This window comes from Balaenoptera acutorostrata, chromosome 12, assembly GCF_949987535.1.
Source record: "Balaenoptera acutorostrata chromosome 12, mBalAcu1.1, whole genome shotgun sequence".
Lineage (NCBI taxonomy): Eukaryota > Metazoa > Chordata > Mammalia > Artiodactyla > Balaenopteridae > Balaenoptera > Balaenoptera acutorostrata.
The window spans coordinates 4,970,039-4,992,784 of record NC_080075.1 but is presented as its reverse complement, the minus strand read 5'-3'; the positions used below and the strand labels follow the sequence as shown (position 1 = coordinate 4,992,784).

At 43.8% G+C, this 22,746-nt stretch overlaps 1 protein-coding gene across 1 annotated transcript in view; it reads left to right on the top strand.

Moving 5' to 3' along the window:
- SLC9A2 (solute carrier family 9 member A2) overlaps positions 1-22,746 on the top strand; it is an 87,590-nt gene that overhangs the window by 49,516 nt on the left and 15,328 nt on the right. Inside the window, exons 4-7 of the mRNA XM_007172119.3 lie at positions 11,218-11,435; positions 11,882-12,084; positions 21,326-21,415; positions 22,119-22,189. Coding sequence (XP_007172181.3) covers positions 11,218-11,435; positions 11,882-12,084; positions 21,326-21,415; positions 22,119-22,189 — 582 coding nt within the window. The remainder of the gene's footprint in view (positions 1-11,217; positions 11,436-11,881; positions 12,085-21,325; positions 21,416-22,118; positions 22,190-22,746) is intronic.

Genomic DNA, 22,746 nt, shown 5'->3' with positions numbered 1-22,746 from the left:
TGTATATTGCAAAAGGATCACTGCCATAAAGTTAGCTGACACGTTCATCACCTCACATAGCTACCCTTCTTTGTGTGTGTGTGGTGAGAACTTTCAAGTACACAATACAGTATTGTTAACTGCCTGTACTATCGAATGTACCATCACATCCAGGATTTTCCAGTCACCATACTGCCCCTTAGATCCCAGAACTTATTCATCTTATAATTGGAAGTTTGTAGCCTGTGACCACTGTTACCTGTTTCCCGTACAACCGCTGCAAGCCCCTGGCAACCACCAATTGACTCTCTCTTTCTGTGACTTTGCTTTTTTTAGATTCCAGATACGTGAGATCACACAGTACCTGCCCAGATTAGTGTAAATGATTCGGGAACTTATTTTCATTTATTTTGATGGTTTAAACTTTTAATGAAATAGATTCAGCTGGTAAACTCCAGTATTTGCTTGGTTTTTTGAAGGAGGAACAAAACAGGTGGACTGCCACTTTTTTTGTTTTCCTGAGTGTAATCCACTATTGTGGTCATGTGCTACATGTGGCTTTTGAGCACTTAAAATGTGGCCAGTCTAACTTGAAGTGTGTTCTAAGTGTAAAATAGTCATGAGATTTTTAAGATTTAGTAGGAAGAGATTGTAGAATATCTCATTAATGTTTTTTATATTGCTTGCATGTTGAAATGACAGTGTATTAGATCTGTTGCATTAAGTAAACATATTATGAAAGTTGCCTTCACCAGCATCTTTTTACATTTTTAACCATGACTATTAGGAAATCGAAGATTACATATATGGCTTGTATCATATCTCCGTTAACTTTGCTCTATAGAGCTCACCATTAGTTTTTGCTGTTTGGTTCTGCCATCACTTTGCTTTTCTGACTGCTTCTTGACTGGTCTTTGTCTTTATCTGAAAATGATTATATTACTGCTGGCCTGTGTTTCAAGTATACTGTAGAAAATGATTTGATGATCAAGTCATCACTACATTGCTCTTGGTCTAGAGCTTACAATTTAAAGTGGCATTTTCGTCTTTCAGACTCTGAAGGCTAAGCAATAATAAGGCTAAAGTTATTTTCTAGTAATATGTAGGCCAAGGTGCAAAATAGGATTATAAACAGAAATGTAAATATGGTATAATTTCCGAGAATAATTCCCTTTTCTGTTTTAATGAAAACATTTTCAGAAAACTGATAGTGAAACACAGTGTACAGTGACCACCCAGCTTGCACTTCTGAGCATGACGGTTTTGGACACACGACTAAGATCACATTTCCATTCCTTTTGTGAGGGCATTAGACCAGAGAATTCAGCTATGGGCGGGGGTCAAGCTTTGCTCTTCCAAGAACAGATAGTTGCCCAAAGGAAAACCTGTTGCCCCTTGACCTTGATGGAACCCCCCCTTGGTGTGGTTGTTCCCTGCTCAGGGGAGGAAGCCAGCCTGGTGTGAACCCCAAGCCTTCCTTGCTTGGTTTCCCGGCCAGGAGACTCTGGGAGCGTTCTGATGCTCTAGCGTTTCTCTTCGTGTGCCCTCCCTCTCTGCTGCCTCTTTCCCCTCTCCACAACCGCACATGGTCTGACATCTTCAGTGTTCCCAGGCCCGAGGGGCCATGAGTCTGTCTTCCCACTGCACTCTCACAGCTAACCCCCAGCTGTCTAACTTGAGTCACCCGGGGTCTTTGTAACCAGGAGCCCAGCTCAGGCAATAGAGGGAGCCTCTGGGTTAGTAAGGGAAACCCAAATCAAACCAGATTACACCATAAAGGGGGAATGTGTCGGCTCATATAAATAAATTCTTGAAGATTTGGCCTTGGGTTGATGGGACCAGGGACTCCCATGTCACCTGGACAGTCTTTCTCTCTCAACTTTGTCTTCCTCTATGTGATGACTTCCTTCTCATCAAAACAAAGGTCACAGACAAATTGGGTTCTATATCTCTACAACCCTGTCCCTATAAAGAGAGATCTACCCTGCCAGCCCCGGTTAGAAGGAATTTCAAAGGAAGGATTGTGATTGGCCCAGGGATTTGGAGAACCGTGATTGGATCAGACTGTGTCACATGACCAGCCCTATGGTTTAAGAAATAGTCTGTTAGCAGAAGAAAGCAGTGAACATAAACTTACTTGGGGGGAGATGGCCATTCCCATCTGTGTTGACTACAAGTCAAGGAAAACTCGGTCCTTGATAATAAAGCATATAAATGATACAGTGGAGGTGGGGCTGGTGACCCCCCGCCTCCCCGGGTTGAAGCCCTAGTGATGGAGAGAAGGGCATTCTGGGTAGAGGCAGAAGCCTCGCAGGTGAATTGCTGGGCTACATCCAAGAACTGAGTCGAGGGTGATGAGAGAGGCGGATACCTAGTCTTTTTTTAATTTTTAAAAATTTTATTGAAGTAGAGTTGATTTACAATGTCGTGTTAATTTCTGCTGTACAGCAAAGTGACTCAGTTATACATATATATATTCTTTTTCATATTCTTTTCCATTATGGTTTATCACAGGATATTGAATAGAGTTCCCTGTGCTATAGAATAGGACCTTGTGGTTTATCCATCCTATATATAATAGTTTGCATCTGCTAATCCCAAACTCCCAATCCCTCCCTTCCCCCAACCCCTAGCAGATGCCTAGTCTTGACCTTTCTTGTTCTGTAGACTATCAGGAGCCCTTGGAAACTGTAATAAGCAGGGAGGTGACACACTTTATTTCTGCTTTCTAGTGAATATGTGATTGGAGAGCTTCTGAACCCTTCTACACCATCCCGTATGACACTGATAATATTTGAATAGTACTCTGGGGTGGAAGCTGGAGGGTATGGCGTCAGGCTCACTGGACGCCCCAGGGCTGAGGAATCTGTCTGGGCAGGAGGGTGGGGACGTGTGGCCGGCAGCAGGGTGAAAGCACCTGTGCAATAGTCCAGGCAAGAGAAGGTGGGAACGTACAAGTAATGGAATTTGAAAGAAGGGAAGGGAAGGGAAAATAGGTGGGAAAGTGTAATTAAATCCACACTAGTCCTCAAATCTCATGTTAGCCCTTATTTTCACTCCCCAATAAATCTTTAAGTAACAGGATTCAAATGTCAGCTCTTTTTCTCATTCATTCATCCCCCTCTGAACTGTCTGCCTGTGCCCCCTTGGTTTCCACAAACTTTGATGTGTTTAGGAATCACCTGGAAAGGTTGTTACAGATACAGAATCCTGGGCCCCCGCCAGAGAGTCTGAGTCCGTAGGTCTGAGAGGGAGCCTTGGCATTTGCGTCTTTCCATGGACTTCTCATGATCACGTGGTCCACAAACCGTACTTTTAGAAATACTGCTCTGCCACTCGTGCGAGGAGCAGCGAGAGCTTCCAGAATAGAACAACTTCCGCTGACGGTCCTGGTGCTCCTGTTGAATCCTGAGAACACCCTGCATGCTCATTGGTGCAAGGTTGTCACGTGGCTGTTTCTCATACCCAGGTCCCACCTGCAGCCCACCCCCAATGCCCACCAGGCATTCTCCAGCTGGAAAACTTCAATTCCATCAGCAAGCTCTTGGTCCAGTCTTCCTGCCTCTCATGCCTTTGTCAACAGTCCCCAACTAGAGGCAGTGGATGCCGTGGGTCCCTTGATGCCTTGTGTTTCATCACACTTTTGACCCTGAGCTGTGATCTCTTATGTGTTCTTTCCACAAGACCATGCTTGCTTTAGGAGGCAGGAAATGAGCTATAAACAGTAGCTGAATTGAAAGCATCTAAAGTAGAAAAAAACACAAGATGTGGAAAATCCATGAAATGGGCAAGACTGCATGAATAATCAAGCATCTATAATTGTTTGAATTTATTTCATTTTGCTATTTTAAGAAAGGTTGTTCAGTTTTGGTGGTTGGATATTTCTTTGAAAAAGAATTTAAAACAAATTTTTCTCATATGTCAAACTCACTTTCTCTTGGTTGTCAAGTTTTCTGGAAGAGGCAATCCATTGTATAGTAAATTCGTGCCCTGGAATAATTAATTTACCTCACATGAGTGAGTACTTTATTCTGAGAACATACAGTGTACCCTGAGTCACCACAGATCTGGCTTTAATCAATACAGAGAAAGCTTTTTAATTGTTCTTCATCTTTGCTAATGCTTGGCACTGATTAGTAGCGTATGCTTTTATGTTTGGCAAAGTCTTTATGGAGAATATGCAACTGTTATTTGGGCTGTATTTTCCTGCAGCTGAATCCATACTTTTTAAGATCACGCACAGGCATGGAGTAGGCATGAAAGAATTTTGCAACATTCTTTCTGTCAGCTCAGTTCTAATTCTTAACAGTTCAGATTACAGAACAGGTCTAACGTGGAAATCGAAATTAGAGAATTGACCACTCTTCAAAAAAATAAAAGCACTAGTATTTATAAACTGAATTAACTGAGTCATGGCTACACCATATGTAAGTGAACACAGACAAGGTATGTGTATGTTTTATCTTCACAGCCAGAAATCTTCCTTCACCGCCCGCCATCCTTATGGATGCCGTTCCCTTTGGTTCTACAGATGCCGCCGACTGCCTAGTGAAGGGCTGTGGATCTCCATTAAGGTGGACTCAGCCAGCATCAGGCGAACGTACGCTTGGTACCACTGCATGCAGGGAGCCAGGCTACCTGTGGATGAAGGGTCGCCCCTGCTCTCTCAGAGTGTGGGTTCTGGTGGCAAGGAAGTGAACATCCACAGACGTGAACATCGATTCATTGGCTGCCAGGGTGGAGTCGTGGAGTACTATAGATAAAAGTGTTTGTTGGAATTTTCTATTCAGAAAATAGTCCAGCGACAGATTATCTGAATAGAAAGTCTGTTTTCCCCCGGAAGCCCGTTGAGACAGTATTCGCTGGCCTGAATTTTTTTGTATGCTGCATTGAGAGTGATACAGTGATGAAGAAAACCTCAATTGCTGGTGAATGTAAAAACCGCTAATTATAGTGCTTTAGCTTCTCCGTCTCTAAATTGGTGATAATCACCCTACATTTATGTTAAACCACCATGTGAGGCAAGATAATAACAAAGCAGAGGGCCCCAGTGAATTCTATATGAACCTTACCTCCACGTGGTCCCACGGAATGGAACCTAACCCCTGTCCAAACATAGACCTTTTTTGGGAGGTTATACGGGCCAGGTGCTGCAATGGATTTTGAAAACCAAACGAAAAACCACTGTGGGAAACAAAATGACTCCAAGCTCTAGGTCTTTCCCCTCCAGATCTGTCCTCCACATGTCCTTCGGAGTTCTCTTTCTAAAATGCAAATCTGTCTGTGACACACCACCTTTCCGATGAATAATCCATCCTTGGATCCGCGTCATCATCCATTCAGAACACATTAATGAGGTGCCAGGCCCTGTGGTAAGCATTGATGACACTTCTTCCCCCATGAAGCTTCCAGTTGGTTTGGGGAGATTAAACATGAATTACATGGTGGAAGATATAATCTCTCATTTTCCCCACCAGCCTATACAATGGGCTCCTAAGCATAACATGTAAGAGTTATGTCACATGTCATTACCTGGCCCCTGACTTCCGTGTCCTCACCTGTTAAGCTTCTCTTCCTCTCTCTCCCCTGCAGCAGAGTCAATTCTGCAGGTCCCTGAATATACCAACCTGTTCGTTTCTTTCATGGCTCTGAATGTGTCCTCTTCTTTTCCTGGATCACTTCCCTCTTCTTCCTGCTCAGGGAGCTCTCACTTACCCATGAAGATTCTGCTCAAATGTCCCCTCTTTTGTGGCAGAAGCAACGATTTCCTTTCCTGTGCTCCCGAAGCATCCTTCCCCTTCTCCGTTTCTGGCACTTGCCATGCTGTGTTTTACAGTTACCTTTCCATGACTTTCTCCTCTTAGACCACGAACTCTTGAAAGTAGAAGCTGCCTCTTATTTGCTTTCATCTTCCTAGATCCCAGCCCAGAACTTGACCCAGAGTAGATGCTAAGAAAATATTGGTTGATGTTCAGTTGTTATTTCTGATCATATGAACTAAACTGGAAGATTAGGACAGAGAGACCTACATGGAAAGCAGGGAGAAAGATGATTCAATGACGTGAGCTGATAAAAGTAAGGTCAGACTGGGAATACTGAAGGCCAATAGTTTTATGTTTGAAGGAGCTTTAGAGTTAAGAAATTCAACTAGAGTTTTCTAAAATGTCACTAGTTATTTTGGTTATTATTTTGGTGTGGATATTATCACGCTGATGTTCAGAATGAGGGCGAGAGGCTGTGGACTTCAGGTGTGAAAGTTTCATGAATTCTCTTTGGTGGAGAAAGAAATCGTCCCTCTCTGTACGTGCTTCAGTGCTACTGTGATTTGCTATGACGTGACCTCCTACCCAAGGCACTGCTGGCCACGAGCTCCAAACCCAGTAAGGCTCCAGTCCGCACCAGTCCCCAGCTCTAGAAGCGTCTCATAATTCTTTTAGAAAAATGAAGGAGAGTCAAACTTATGATGATGGTTAATACTGTCAGCTATAGGTGATGATCCAGGAAAGGGGCAGGAAGGTTTTATTCTTCTCTCTTCCAGGGAGACTGTATTATTGTGTGTCCCTCCCTAACTGAAGGGAGACTAACTCATTTGTAGTTTTGTGTACGTAGGATGTTACTGAAGGTGAGGTGGTTTGATGTAGGTTAGAGCATCCTACAGCAAACAAGACCCCTCTTTGCGATGAAGCACCTCCTGGCCTTTGCTTGGAGGCTGTGTGTACTGAGCTGTACCTGACAGGCCAGAACGCGACCTTGAAACACTTGTCCCCAGCCTGTATGGTGCATCCGCGTCATAGACACACCCGCGTTTCCTGAACAGGGCATTGCCGGGCTCTGGGGCCTCTGGTACCTGCTGAGGGTGTTTTTCCCCCGGAGGATCGCACCTGTGCTGTTCGGAGGTGGTGTTGAGTTACAGGGAGGTGTCTGGCACACAGGAGCATCGCTCTGGTGTCATGTTAAGGATACAAAGCAATGGAAAATGATCCCGTGAACATTCATGTATAATTCATGTATTTTTTTATTCCTACATCAAAGCTATAGTTTTCAATAATTTCTGAATAGAAATTTTTGTTTAATTGCTCATTTAACGAGCTGAAGATTACATTTTGCCTGTATGGTTTGTATTTTTCCCAGTGAATGATGTGAACGTGATCTCAGAGGGAAATAATTAGCACATACACAAGAGCAACTTTCTTTAGCCTTTTAACAATCACTTTTTGAATGATAAACAAAAAATCAAAATCCAAGAGGGACAGAGGGAAATAGGGTTGGTATGAGAAATGTAGGGGTTTCAACTCTATAGCTGATGCTTTATTGTTAAAAGTAAAAGTGATTGGAAAAAGCTAGGTGGTAGGTACTTCGGTGTTTATCATTCTCCATATTTGTCTTTAAGTTTAAATGCTTAATAGTCAAACCATTTTAAAGCATCTTCTGCACGGGATAAGAGAATTCAAGAAGGAATGATGGCCCTTATTGGTTTTGTTACAGACTTTCACCTTGGCAGCATTTAAGAAGGTTCATTAGTGTGTGCTGCTGTGTATGTGTCTTTTCTTCATAAAACATAGTATGATTCAGATTCTTCTGGCTTTTGCCCTCATTACTTAGTATTGGGCAACTTTTACTTTTTAAAGTCTGATTTAAAAAAATTGAGCCAAAATATGAAAGATGAAAATGTTCAGAAATGCTGTAAACGAGTGGTTTATATTCAGGTGGTGCTGGCAGTGATGCCACCTGCCACTGTGGTCCGCAGTGTCTACTGCCCGCTGTGCTGGGGGAGGGTCCAGGCTTTCATGTCAGGCCAGTGTGACAGAGCTTCCGCTAGCTTTGGTCACCAGGCACAGGTAAGCAGCCCTGGCCGTGCCCACGGGGGACGTGCCCTTGGTCGTGGCCACCACACAAGGGAGGTGAGTGCCAATAACACTGTGGCCAGCTGAGCGATGGCCCCCAAAGGTCTAAGTCCCCAGAACCTGGGGATATGTTACCTGCATGGCAGAGGGGACTTCGCCAATGTGATCAAGTTAGGGTCTTGAGATGGGGAGAGAACAGTGGATTATCCAGGTGGGCTGGATGAAATCACAGGGGTCCCTTATGAGAGGAAGGCAGGAGGGTCAGAGTCAGAGGAGATGGGACCAGGCAGGCAGAGGTCGGCATGACGTGGCCACGAGCCACGGAATGTAAGCAGCCTCCAGAAAGTAGAAAAGGCAAGGAACTGATTCTGCCCTAGAGCCTCCTGAAGTAACACAGTCCTGTCAGCACCTTGACGTTAGCCCCAGGTCAAGAAGAGAATGAAAATGATTTTGGACTTATGACCTCTGGAAGTGTAAGGTGATAAACTTGTGTTATTGTTAAGCCACTAAGTATTTGCTAATACCACAGCCATAGGAAACCAATGAAAGAGGCTTGTGCTTGGGAAAGGATGCACACGGGCCTGGCAGGGGAGGAGGACCTCACTTTCATCAGGGATAATCGAGCTCACTGAGAGCTCAGGAAGAGCGAGAGGTAGGTCCCTAACAGCGCTGGCTTTGAGTCAGACTGCCTGGGTTAAAATCCTGGCACCACCATCAATTAGTTGTGTGACCTTGAGCCACTGGACCTCTGTCTGCCTTTGTTCTCTCATCCGTAAAATGGGAACCATGACAGCACTTGCCTCAGAGGCTTGTGAGGAGGTTGACTGACATAACTCATACAAAGCGTTTGCACCGTCCCTGGCAGAGTGGAGGCTCTGTAGACATGGACTCTTATTAGATAAGCCCTCAGCTCTTCACAGGTTCTGCTGTGTGTTTGTGCTGCTGAATTTTACTGGCCCATTTAATAAGGTTCTCTTTGTTTGAGGAGCCACAGGAATTATGCATTCCTCACTCATATAAATCGGAAAGAAATACCTGCTCAATCTGTGGGCAGGGACGTTGAGGCTAAATGCACGGTCCTTGGCTTGGTGGTGTCTTTGTTTTGTTTTCGTAGGGGGCACAGAATAGATATACATGTTTTCTATGGAAGGAACAGGTCTGTTCCTTGCAGTGAGATATATTCATGGTTACCTGTTTAGGTCTCAACTCAGAAGGCCCTTAGATTTTCATTCTTCTACTTATCCTTATGCTCACAGTAGGAAGATTTTGGTAAAACATCAGACATCTCAGGGTAAGGGAGACTAAGTGCCGTGGTTGAAGGGGGTTGGGGGAAAGCTCGTAGGGTCATTGCAGCTCTAGAGCTCTGAGAAGGTGGGAAACTTCACAGATCATGACCAGCGGTTAGCTCATGGCACGGTTATCGCTCAGTGGAAGGTGGGTGGCTCACTCAGACTCTGTCCTGTTTCATTCTACAGCACCCTTGGGTAATGATGCCTTTTTGGTAATTTCTAGTAACTGGGTCTCCTTAGAGGGAGGCTGGTATGAGCTATCACCCAGCTCATACTAAATTTCCCCCTGTGGGTGGCCTTTGAGTTGGCCAGGGGTACATTCCAGCCAAGAAGACAGCACAGAGCAGGGCCCCTTTGGGAAATTACAGACCATTGAGTATGTGCTGGGTGCTCAGTGGAGAGAGGGTTGGGGGTCGGGGGACCTGGAGTTGTCACTGAGGGGAGAGTGTGCAGAGCTTCGGGCGTCCAACCTAGGAGTCTGGGCTGCATCCTGAGCCCTTCCTTCCCCAGACTGTGCAGAGGTGTGGTATTATAATAGATGTGGTACATATAGACAATGGAATATTACTCAGCCATCAAAAAGAATGAAATAATGCCATTTGCAGCAATGTGAATGGACGTAGAGATTATCATACTGAGTGAAGTCAGACAGAAAAGGACAACTATCGTATGATATTGCTTATATGCAGAATCTGAAAAAAAATGATAAGTGAATTTATTTACAAAACAGAAACAGACTCAGACTTAGAGAAGGAACTTACGGTTACCGGGGGGAAGGGTGGGGGAAGGGATAGTTAGGGAGTTTGGGATTGACATGTACATTCTACTATATTTACTTATTTTTTATAAATTTATTTATTTATTTTTGGCTGCCTTGGGTCTTTGTTGCTGCTCACGGGCTTTTATCTAGTTGCGGCGAGCAGGGGCTACTCTTCATTGCAGTGCACGGGCTTCTCATTGCGGTGGCTTCTCCTGTTGCAGAGCATGGGCTCTAGGTGCACGGGCTTCAGTAGTTGTGGCACGCGGGCTCAGTAGTTGGTGGCTAGCGGGCTCTAGAGCGCAGGCTCAGTAGTTGTGGTGCATGGGCTTAGCTGCTCCGTAGTATGTGGGATCTTCCCGGACCAGGGCTCGAACCCGTGTCCCCTGCATTGGCAGGCGGATTCTTAACCACTGCACCACCAGGGAAGCTCACACACTACTATATTTAAAATCGATAACCAACAAGGACCTACTGTATAGCACAGGGAACTCTGCTCGATATTCTATAACAACCTATATGGGAAGAGAATTTGAAAAAGAATAGATACATATATATATGTATAACTGAATCATTTCTCTGTACACCTGAAACTAACACAACGTTGTTAATCAACTATGTTCCAATATAAAATAAAAAGTTAAAAAAAGAATAGATGTCAAGGGAAAGGGACATGAAGAGCTGTGTGGTCCCAGAGTTTTGGAAGTGCTGGGAAAACAAGCAAAACTGTTTCTTTCCACTAGGAATTTTCAGAGCCTGTGAATACGTTTTGAATTTCCCAGAAGTGGATGTCGTAGATAAGTAGAAATGAGACCCGGAACTAAGGTGTCGGGGTAAAAAAGAGTGGGTGGGTCCAAGAGATTCAGGATGAGGGTTAGAAAACAATTGGTGACCAGTAAGATGGTGAGGGGGATAGCAAGGAGATGCAGAGAGAATTCCAATGTGACCCTAGTTTCAAGCTTAGGATTTTAAGCGATAGCTTAGCATTTGGGGCCCTAGAGGAATAGAGGAGATGGAACTGGCTTTATAGGAAGATGATGGGTTTTGAGTTTATTATGGACTTGTTTGTCTATATTTGTGATACTGGCAGTATAGGTGATGGTGCCTAAGTCCACATCCCCAGGCTGGAAAGCTGTGTAGAGCCGGGCAGTTGGAGCCATGGGTATCGACGAAGACCTCCAGAGACAGTAGGGTTTCCAAGGATGCAAATCACATTCACTTACAAAAATCAGTCAATGGTGCTGTAGGCGCGGGTGGAAGGGTCGAGCCACCATTTAGCTAAGTGCTGACTCATGTTCTGATTGGGACCCTCGTCCTGTTTCAATTGAGGCTGCCTCTCTTCTTGTAGAATCACAGCTTGCGCAATGACCATGAATAAGTACGTGGAAGAAAACGTGTCTCAGAAATCCTACACGACCATCAAGTATTTCATGAAGATGTTGAGCAGCGTCAGCGAGACCCTGATCTTCATCTTCATGGGCGTGTCCACCGTCGGGAAGAACCACGAATGGAACTGGGCCTTCGTCTGCTTCACCCTGGCCTTCTGCCTGATCTGGAGGGCGCTGGGTAATGAGCACGTGTCTCCTGCATGAGCGTTGGGTGTCGCGCGTGGAGAGATGGGCCCTTCCTCCTGCCCCTTCCCTTTGTGGCTGCTGCCGCTGCTTCTCTTCTTCGTCTTGGGCTCTTGTCTTTCTTATCTCCTTCCTCCACCTCCTCACTCTCCACGGCCTCTCCCTTCTCCTCCTTCTCCTCCTCTCCCCTCATCCTGACATACTCTTTCCTCCCCGGAGTATCTTCACGTGTTTGCTTTAAGTGGAATTAACCTCTCTTGGCGTCTCTGATTCCAAGAGCCCAGTGATGCAAGCCAGGAGGAGGAATGCGGGCAGGATGGTAGGAAAGGGACCTGTTCTGAAATACTTTGCCCTGAAACAGAAGCCCAGAAAATGCGTCTTCACGTTCCTGTGTCCTGGCCTCACACAGTCTGTTTCCTTTGGTTTTGTTTTTCTTCTCAGGTGTCTTTGTCCTGACTCAGGTCATTAACTGGTTCCGCACGATTCCCCTGACCTTCAAGGACCAGTTCATCATTGCCTACGGTGGGCTCCGCGGGGCCATCTGCTTCGCGCTGGTGTTTCTCCTTCCTGCTGCCGTGTTTCCCCGGAAAAAGCTGTTCATCACGGCGGCGATAGTGGTCATATTCTTCACTGTCTTCATCCTGGTGAGTAGAGCTCAGTCTCCCAGCAAAGTCTCTCCCTTTATCAGGAGGAACCAAGGTCACTCAGGCGATCATCGTGAACTCCTTTTACATGATGCCAAGGTATCTTGAGGCTTAGGTAGTTAGGACACGAGGGAAAATGGTGTTTCCTCACGTCACTGGATTGTGCAGGGGCCTGAGCGAGTCCAATTTGGTCACTTGGCTGACACAGAAGAATTACTATTTAAGGAAACTCAGCTGTGTGAGCTGAGCTCCCTCCTGGAAATTTATGAGCTGCACTTGCTAATCCTCGGCATTTGTCTTCCTCTCTGACCAAGTAAGTGTGCTCGTTAAATGCTGGTTTTGCGATGACCTCCCAGCAGCTCTTTGACGTGGGTTCACTGCTGAGCTGTGCGTCCCTTGAAACGATGGGAGGGGTGACTACACATTTAATATGGGGAGGTGGAGAGCTGTGGTAGGAGGGCGTGGGTCTGGGTCAAGATCCTGACTTTGCAAGTTAATCAGCCCCTTGAAGTTAATTATCCAGCCCTTAGGGGATTCTGTTCTGCAGATCGTCATTTAGAAATTATGTCTGGGGCTCCTCTGTATGCCCGACAGTGGCTCTGGGTGCTTAGGATCCAAGAGTGAACAAAACCCAGAAATATCCCCGACCCTGCAAAGCCTCCATTCCAGTGAAAGTAAACAGAGTAAGTGAGGGAATTAGAGTCTGTTAGAGGGTGAGAGACGCTGGACTGTAGGAAGTTGTAGGGCTCAGGCCTGGTGAGGGTGGAGTACGGTTACAATTCTGGATGGAAGAGTCGCGTGGAAGGCCACGGTGAAAAACATGCTTGAGTAAAGGTTTGCAGGGGGGTAAAAGGATTAGCTGAGCCGAAGAACATTCCAGGCAAATGGGACTAAAGACAGAGGTCTGGAGGCGGTGTGTACGTGGCCCACGTGGCAGCTGGAGGGCAGTGTGGTTTGGGACAGAGGAGGTGAGGGAGAGTCCGGAGGAGTCCTAGGTCACATGGGACTGGCGGGGGCCAGCGGGGGCCGTCAGGCCAGTGTCAGGACGTTGGCTCCTCTCCAGGTGAAACGGAAGCATCCAAGTTTGGGGCAGAAGCGTGATGTGTCTTACTTGGTAGAAGGAGCCCCTGGCCGCTGTGAGAAGAGGCTGTTAAGAGGAAAGGGTACGAGTGGGAAAGGCAGTGTGGGACCCAGAGCAGTGATCACGCAAGATGGCGAGAAGGGGCAGAGGCTGGTGAATGATGGAGGCTGGGGGTGAGCCCGGGACCCCGACTCCAGAGGCAAGCTCAGAACTGCGGGGCGCTCTGCTGACCCCCCCCGAGAGAGAAGACAGTATTACCCGGTTACGGTTAGGGATAGTTCCAGTTAGAGGGACACATACTAGTTTGGTTCAAGCATCCCAGGTTGGTTTGAGTTTCTCAACGCAGGGAGACGGCGCCCCAGGGGTGGAGAGATTAAGCAGATTCCCTGCCTTCATCTTTTCACTGTGTGTTTGCAGGAACCTTGGAACAAGCATCCGATTAGCTAGTCTCACACGTCTGAGGCAGCGTTGTGAAGGGAATCCATTTTTTTTAACTTTTCATTTTATATTGGAGTAGAGATGATTAACAATGTTGTGTTAGTTTCAGGTGTGCAGCAAAGTGATTCAGTTCTGCATATACATGTCTCTATTCTCTATTTTTTTCAACCCAGTTTTTTTTATTGTGGTAAAATACACATAACATAAAACTTACCATTGTAACAGTTTTAAAGGGTACAATTCATTGACATTAAATACATTTACAATGTTGAGCAACCATCATGACCATCTAGCTCCAGAACTTTTTCGTAACCCCAAATGGAAATCCCATACCCATTAGGCAGTCATTCTCCTCCCTTCCCTTCGCCCAACCCCTGGCAACCACTAATGTGCTTGCTCATTTGCCTGTTCTTCTTCTCTTTGTATTTTTTTGACATTTTAGAAACTTTATTAAGGAAAATTTTCAGACATACATTAAGTGTAAAGAGGATAGTATAACAAATGCCCTTCGTTAATGACACAAATTGTTTTTCAAACTCTGCTCAATATTATGTGAAAACCCAAATGGGAAAGAATTTGAAAAAGAAAGTGAATCCATTTTGCCTTGAGCGCTTTAGTGTCTCAGGAGCAGCCTGGGGCAGAGTGCTTGAGGGGGACAAGTCAGGCCTGGGAGTCACTCTCTGCCTCTTCCCAAGCCAGCTGCCCTGTCCTTACGCCCCACAGAAAGCCCTGCCCAGCCTGAGTCAATGCTCTGGACTCTTCTCCAGGCTCTCAGAGATCAAGGTGTCACATCTGAGTATCAAATACAAAAATAGAAGCATGTCAGTCTAGAGCAACTAAGAACCAGGTCATTTGGAGATGAATCTATCGGCCGTTATGTCTACACAAATATCCATAGTGTAAAACCAGCCCCGTGCCCCCAACCCCATGGGTCTATGCCTTGTAAAGTGAGATTAAAAAAAAGACTGAATAAAAAGATGTAATTCCAGAGAGGACATGCAAAATGCAAGCTCAGGTTGTTTAGTTATTAGATTCGACAGACCTAACATTGCACTTCTGCATTCAGAACAAACATCACATAGGAAAAAGAAAAATATTACAATAAATGTATACTGTTGTTCATTGAATGTATGCGTACAGGTGGTTAATATAAGGTGTCATTTTTACACACTTCGTATCTTGGCTTTTTGGGATCGTAACTCAGGCGTAAGGTCTAAGCGAAGTTTTGATTCCCCATACTAGAAGACTGCACGCCCACTTTGGATGAACACTGTGTACGTCAATAGTTAACACTGATTAAGAAAGTTTTTTTTGTTAATAAATTGCTCTTTTCACTCTTTTTTTTTAAACACCTAGTTTATTTATTTATTTATTTATTTATTTATTTATTTATGGCTGTGTTGGGTCTTCGTTTCTGTACGAGGGCTTTCTCTAGTTGTGGCAAGCGGGGGCCACTCTTCATCGCGGTGCGCGGGCCTCTCCCTGTCACGGCCTCTCTTGTTGTGGAGCACGGGCTCCAGACACGCAGGCTCAGCAATTGTGGCTCATGGGCCTAGCTGCTCCGCGGCATGTGGGATCTTCCCGGACCAGGGCTCGAATCCTTGTACCCTGCATTAGCAGGCAGATTCTCAGCCACTGCGCCACCAGGGAAGCCCCAAGAAAGTTTTTAATGCGACAAATTAAAAAGAGTAGTGGCAACAAACAAAATAGTTGTGTTGGCTCTGTTTGGTATGGTAAACGTATCAAGTTAACCCTTTAGTGATGGAGATTTTTTTGGGGTCAATATTCGGCATCTGCAAGCATGCCCCGTGGACAGTCTTCTGTCCTGATTAGGTTTAAGGATGACCCTGCGACACGCACTGTGACGCCCATGGGAAGAGGAATTGTGTGGTCCCACACCTCCTGTTCCCTTCCCTTCGCTGTTGTCTGCCCCATCCCCCCTCTGTGTGCAAAGACTGGAGACTAATGGCTATCACTTGGGTCCTTGACCTGACCTCTTTCCTTCCCATTTCCTATCCCCCACTGGTCTTTAGGAGACGATGAACACACACATGCACAAACACACAAATACACACACGCTGCCTTCAGAAAGGTTCTTTTTTCCAGAATACATCCATTATTAGGGGACTCAGGGAAAGGAGCCTGGGAGGAGAGACTTAGTGGGTTCCAAACATAGTAGAAATAACTAATTATCATCCATGCATACAATTTTGCCTTCTGATCAATAGCGATGCATTCTTCTCCAAGTGACAACTTTTATGTTGATGGACCTATCATTAAACATTAAAATGCCTTTCCCTCTTATTTTAATATTTCTTGTAGGAAATATTTTAATACTTCCATCCTGATACTCTTGAGTTAGCACCATCTTCTAAAGCAGAATTTCCTGTGACGCGTGGCTTATTATTTGATACTAAGATTTATAATGAGAATTTTAACGTTCCTTGAATCACGTTGATAATTAGAGAAAGTAGCCTCTTGATGAAGCCATTAACATCTTCCCGGAAAACAGTCTTGCTTGGAGAATAGTGAATGAGTAAACGATTCTGATTCCTTGGACGTGTATGTTCATTGTCATATAAATAAGATTGGTAATGATATAGAAAATATAAGCTATCTCTCTTGTTTTAAAATGATATTCAAGACTGAGGCAGGGTAGAATCCAGCAGTAGAAAGCACAGACATTGGAGTAGGCTGTTCTGGGTTAGTGTTCTGGCCCAGCTCTTAATAGGATCTGTGAGCCTCAGTTTGCTTTGCTGTAAGATCTGAACCATGGTACCTCCCTCCCAGGCAGTAGAGAGGAAATATGTATGTAAACACAATACCTGATGCAAGGTTTTAACCTGATGATTTGCTCTGTTTGCATTATAACATTAAGTAAAATGATAATAGCAGAAAGAAAAACTTAATTCCTTTCAATGTATTTCAGAGCCCAATTATTTTTATTATTTTTTTTTTTTTAATTTTTTTTTTTTTTTTTAATTTTACTTATTTATTTATGGCTGTGTTGGGTCTTCGTTTCTGTGCGAGGGCTTTCTCTAGTTGCGGCAAGTGGGGGCCACTCTTCATCGCGGTGCGCGGGCCTCTCACTATCGCGGCCTCTCTTGTTGCGGAGCACAGGCTCCAGACGCGCAGGCTCAGTAATTGTGGCTCACGGGCCCAGTTGCTCCGCGGCACGTGGGATCTTCCCAGACCAGGACTCGAACCCGTGTCCCCTGCATTGGCAGGCAGATTCTCAACCACTGCGCCACCAGGGAAGCCCCGAGCCCAATTATTATTATTCAGTTAGTCCCTATAATTATAGGGCAGATCCTCACAATTCCGGAAGTTCATTGAGTAGTTAAGGAGAAGTCCATCAGGGAGCCAGGTTGACTGGAATTCCAAGGGCGGAGCCTCTTTTTGCCTCCATCCTAGATTAGTGCTGTAATCTGCTGTTAAGTCATTGTCCGAAACTGATGTGTCTGCATGTCACCCTACTTGCAAGGTGACAAGCTCTTCCTTGAATACTTTTATGGTTCTCATCCCATTTACCCCATTCTAAAATAAACACTGTGTGCACAACCAGATTTATGATCTCTGTGGTCAAGTTTGAAATGTGAAAAAGCCTTACATAGGATAGCATAGCAATGAGAGTAATATTTTTTAATGAATGAAAACAGTTTCTTCAAACAGTTTCTTCTTTCTGGAAATTGCCTGTTAAATCAGCAAAGAAATAGAAAGCCATTCCCCCCACCCTGCCCTCACCCCCCCCCTTTGTTTTTTGCAAAATTTAATTGCAAAAAAACAAAAATGAAAGAAATCATTTTCTTCCAAAAGAACAGACCCAAAGATGCTCCTTCTTTAATCAGGCAGCAGTGCCTTTTTCTTTCTCACTTTACTGGGAGCAGAAGGGTGGGGGTGGGCAGAAAGCAGAGATGGTGGAGGGAGAAAAGAAAGCTTACCTCGCTGTCATTCTTCCCGGGCTGCTGTGTAACAGTTCTCCCCTCTGCCAGGCCTGACTCTGGGGTGTTGGGTTTATTGCGCTAAAGCCAAATGAATGGGTGAAAATTTAACTTGTGCTTTGCAAATATGTTTTTCAGTGGTTTGATGGAAAACGAAGGGGTTTCTTTATTTTTTAACCCACATGGATGGTAACAAGCTGTTTTTCTAAGCCTTGTCAGGCTGCTCCCTGGGTGACCAAAATGAGGAATTTTGCAATGTGATAAAATAAGGTGCATTTTCAAAGGTATTCCTTTTTTTTTTTTTTTTCTGTGTCCCCCAACCAGAGACCCAGGCTCTTAGAATATAACATCCAGCTTGGGGAACTTAATATGACATTCGGATGCCATGTACTCTCCCTCCAAAATAGATGGATTGAGGAAGGAACGAACAAAGGGAGGGAGAGAAAGTAAGGCAGAACCTATCGAATAATTCCATTTGAGCACAGCATGACAACTGCAAATAATTCTAAGAGAGAATGGGGACTATTAAAAAGGAACTGTTTAAACAAATACTTCTTTTGGGGGTTTAATTTAATGTAATTAATTAATTTTTTTATCAGGGTATAGTGGCTTTACAGTGTTGTGTTAGTTTCTGCTGTACGATGAAGTGAAACAGCTATGTGTATACATATATCCTCTCCCTCCTGGACCTCCCTCCCACATCCCCCATCCCACCCATGTAGGTCGTCACAGAGCACCGAGCTGATCTCCCTGTGCTGTACAGCAGGTTCCCAATAGCTGGCTATTTTACACATGGTAGTGTATTTATGTCAATCCTAATCTCCCAATTCATCCCGCCCCTCCTTCCCCCCCACCGTGTCCACACGTCCCTTCTCTATGTCTGTGTCTCTATTCCTGCCCCGCAAATAGGTTCATCGGTACAAATATGTATCTTTAAATGAGATGTACCATTGCATCTCATCAATACTTTTATTCATTATAAACTTAATTATGTTGTACTTTTAGAAACTCGACTTGACCTGGGCACTGGGCCACACTTGCTTCCCGTAGTAGATCAGTTTTGTTTTATTTGTTCTAGGTTATCCGTCTAGTGGAAGAAATCAGCCTAGTGACTCGGGCAGGCCCCATGTCCCACCTTTACCTTTATGTCCTATACTTACAAATATAAGGCGCTCACTTATTGTTCACTGAATGAATACCTGGTAGAGAAGAGCATGTGAAACAACACTTAGTATCCTCAGAACACATTGTGTCATTTTATAAATAGCACTGACTTTGTTGATTTTTTTTTGTTTTTTTCCTGGAGCTATTATTAACCTAGAGGCTTCATGGAATCTGAAACTCAGTGAAATCACCCATCACTGTAAACCACATGTTGACACCTATTTTCATTTACATAAGTTAAAAATTACAGAATATGTGTTGATTGGAAAACGGCTGTTACCTCCTATGTTATTTCAGAGTGGCAGACTGACCTACAAGTTAGAACACAAGGTGCCTCATGCCAAACTTGCTCAAAATCATTCATGTTTTAGAAAGTGAAAGTGAAGCTGAAAAATGCCCAAAGCTGGACTGATGGAACAAAATTAATGACCTCCTTTACAAAATGTGTGTGTGTCACAGTTTATATTATCAGAAACATTCTTAAAGACATGCAGAGAGGTGAAGGAGGAATCAGTTGTGTCAGGGAGCGTCTCTCAGCATATCCACCCCTCCCCGTAAATCCAGTAATCCCTCCTGGTCGTGAATTCTTCATGCCGAGTGGTGGCAGTCGTCGACCAACCAGGCAAGAAACTTGGGGATCTTCCTGGACCCCGCGTTGTCACCCCCTCCTCCCTTGGCCTATTTTAGTGCCCGTATCACATAATTTTAAACATAATAGCGATAGTTTGTTTTGGGAGCTGTTAGTTCCCCATCGTTCTCCTTTCTCTCAATTTTTCTGGTTCCATTTACTCTTCCAGATTAATTTTGAACATTTTCTCAACTTTTAAATATTCACGTTTCTTTAAAATCCTTTGGAATATGTTATCGAAATTGTATTGCACATACATTGAGATAAAACTGCCATCATAATATTGTTAACTAATCCCATCTAGGAACTGTGTGTGTCTTTTTCAAACTCAAATCTTTTTAATATCCTTTAATTACATTTTACAGTTCTCTTTGTAAAGGCTTTTTTTGCATTTCATGATAGGATTATATACTGTATTATATACTTCTGTAGAGAGTATAAAAGTATGTGTGTATATATATATATATATATGTATTTAGTATCCATATAGTATAATATATAATATAGTAGCATATACTAGTATTAAATATATTCTCTCCCGTTCTCTCTCTCACTATACATGTATGTTTCATTGCTATTTTGTAGGTGTTTATTCTGTTTTTTTTTAAAATTAGTATATGGGATGGATTTGTGTATGTTCTTTTTATGTTTAGTAACTTTACTAAATTTTCTTGTTATTTTTAAAATTTATTTATTTATTTATTTTTGGCGGTGTTGGGTCTTCGTTTCTGTGTGAGGGCTTTCTCTAGTTGCGGCAAGTGGGGGCCACTCTTCATCGCGGTGCGCGGGCCTCTCACTATCGCGGCCTCTCTTGTTGCGGAGCACAGGCTCCAGACGCGCAGGCTCAGTAGTTGTGACTCACGGGCCTAGTTGCTCCGCGGCATGTGGGATCCTCCCAGACCAGGGCTCGAACCCGTGTCCCCTGCATTGGCAGGCAGACTCTCAACCACTGCGCCACCAGGGAAACCCTCTTGTTATTTTTAAATGAAAAAAGATTGTTGTAGAGTTTTTAGGACAAAAACTAGGTCGTCCTTGAGCAACAAAAGCCTTGTCACTCTATTTTCAGTGTCTCTGCTTTCCCCTCTGTCTCTTGCTGTTTCACTGACCGGGACAAGCATCGTGGCACAAGAGGTTGGGAGTGTCCTTGTTGTTCCTACTTCTGATGGAAATGCTTTTAATGTTTCATTATTAAGTCAGATGTTCACTAGAGATCTCTGGCAGATATTTTTTATTGTATTAAGGATTTTTTTCTCTCCCTGGTTTACTAAATAGCTTATGTTTCTCTCCGTTTCCCAAGTGCCCTGTGAACATGCCCAAACCCACACTGGGTCCTTTCTCACAGCTGGTCCTGTGCTCCTGTTAGGTCTCTGCTAGGTTCTGCTTTCAACATCTTGTAAGACTCTGATCCAGGGTTCCCTTTCTGCAGAGCCTTCCTTGACCCGTTCCCTGTGTATCTCTCTCCTTCCTCCTGTGCCTACTTTGTAACTGGTTTTGTGCCTATCCTTCTCCTCATGAGACTACGAAGTCCTTGAGCTGAGGTCCTTAACTAGCCATGCCTGTGTCCCAAATGCCCAAGCTGCCGACATGTACGCCATAAAAGCTCAATTAAAATTGTTTAATAGATGAATGAATGAATCATTGAGATGTTTTCTATGAATAATACAAGTAGGTGATTCCTCTGAACTGGATAATACTTTATTATTTTTTAGAATTGCTTTCTTTTTCTATTTCTTAGAATTACATAGAAATATGTTTTAAATTCCTTGCATTCTGTCCACTGTTTTGCTTCTAGTAGCAGGTTTGGGGACATGGCCCTCTGAAAATAGGCCAGCTGTTAGAGAGGAAGAAGAAAAGTAACAAAATGTTACATATGCTGTGTTAAGTCTTGGGGGCAGGGTATCTTCTGTCAGTTATCAAAGTTTAGGAGAATCAAAGTTATTCTTGAATTTGACAAGAAGTTTCCCCTCCCCACCTTGTTCTTCTGTGCAGGGAATAACTATCCGACCGCTGGTGGAGTTCCTTGATGTTAAGAGGTCCAATAAGAAACAGCAAGCTGTCAGTGAGGAAATCCATTGCCGGGTAGGTGTGAATGTATCCATAGTGTAACAATTTAAATGGTCAGAGGGAAAATTATTGGATTAAGTCAGGCTGCTTGACACCATGGCGCTCATTTCCTGAAGAGGTAGCTGGCAGAGGGTGAGGGGGTAGGGTAGGGGGTGGACCCAGAAGGGCGTGAATTGGGGGTAGAATGAACACAGCCCCACGGAGGCTACACTCCTCCAGGAGTACAGGAGTATCACTTCCTTCAACCTGAAATGTTTCTACTGGAAAATTATTACCATATTTCATATTTTCCAAAATTATGAACAGGCTGTTTTATTGTTTTTTAACTTTTTATTTTATATTGTAGTATATCCGATTAACAACGTTGTGATAGTTTCAGGCGCACAGCAAAGCGACTCAGCCATACATATACATGATGAGAAAAATAATCTACGAATTGCCTAAGATTGATATGACAAGCATCAATTTGTTCGAAGATGAATTGTTGTTTTATTGTTTATTCAAATAAACAAAAAGCAAAAACTGTCAGGGTCTTTGAAGTTTAAGCTTGATATTAAGAGAAATTTCTATAATTAGAATTTCTGTAGATGAAATGTTTACAAATATAAGTAGAAATAAGAATTAGAGTTTCTGTAAATAGAAATTCCTAAGTTTTATAAATAGAAATGGAAATGACGGATTTGAGGTAAAATTAATCAGCCTGCTTTTTCTGTTTTAGTTTTTTGATCACGTGAAGACCGGGATTGAAGATGTTTGTGGACACTGGGGTCACAACTTTTGGAGAGACAAGTAAGAAGGCCTTTTGCCATTAATTTATGACGTGGCTCTGAATCAGTCTGGAAGCAGGACATTTTTTGTTTTTTGAGCAGGAAGATCAATTCAACAAATATTTATTGAACACTTACTCTGTGCAAGGCATGGTCTGTGTATTAAAAAGAAAAATGGTATGGCCTTGAGGTGGTGGAAAAAATAAAAACATGGTTCAACCAATTTGTAAATGCCTGGGACAGTGCAGTGAGCAAGGAAGGCTCTGTAGGAAGCAGGGCATATTGACTTGTATTATTTTTCAGAGTTTCAAATCTTTCCTGTTGTGCCATAGTATGTCCTTTAAGGTAAAGTTCAGCTGTAATAGAGACCTGGAACAATAGTAGCTTTAACAAGATAGAAGCGTATTTCTCTCTTATGTAAATATCAGGTAGGCAATGTACCTTTAATAGTATGAGCTACACTCCACAGATTCCTCAGGGTTCCAGAACCCTTCCATCTAGTTGATTCCACCAAGAAACTCAATTTTCAAGGTTTGCCTCTTAAACCAAAATGGCTGCTGCAGCATTAGCCATCGGTTG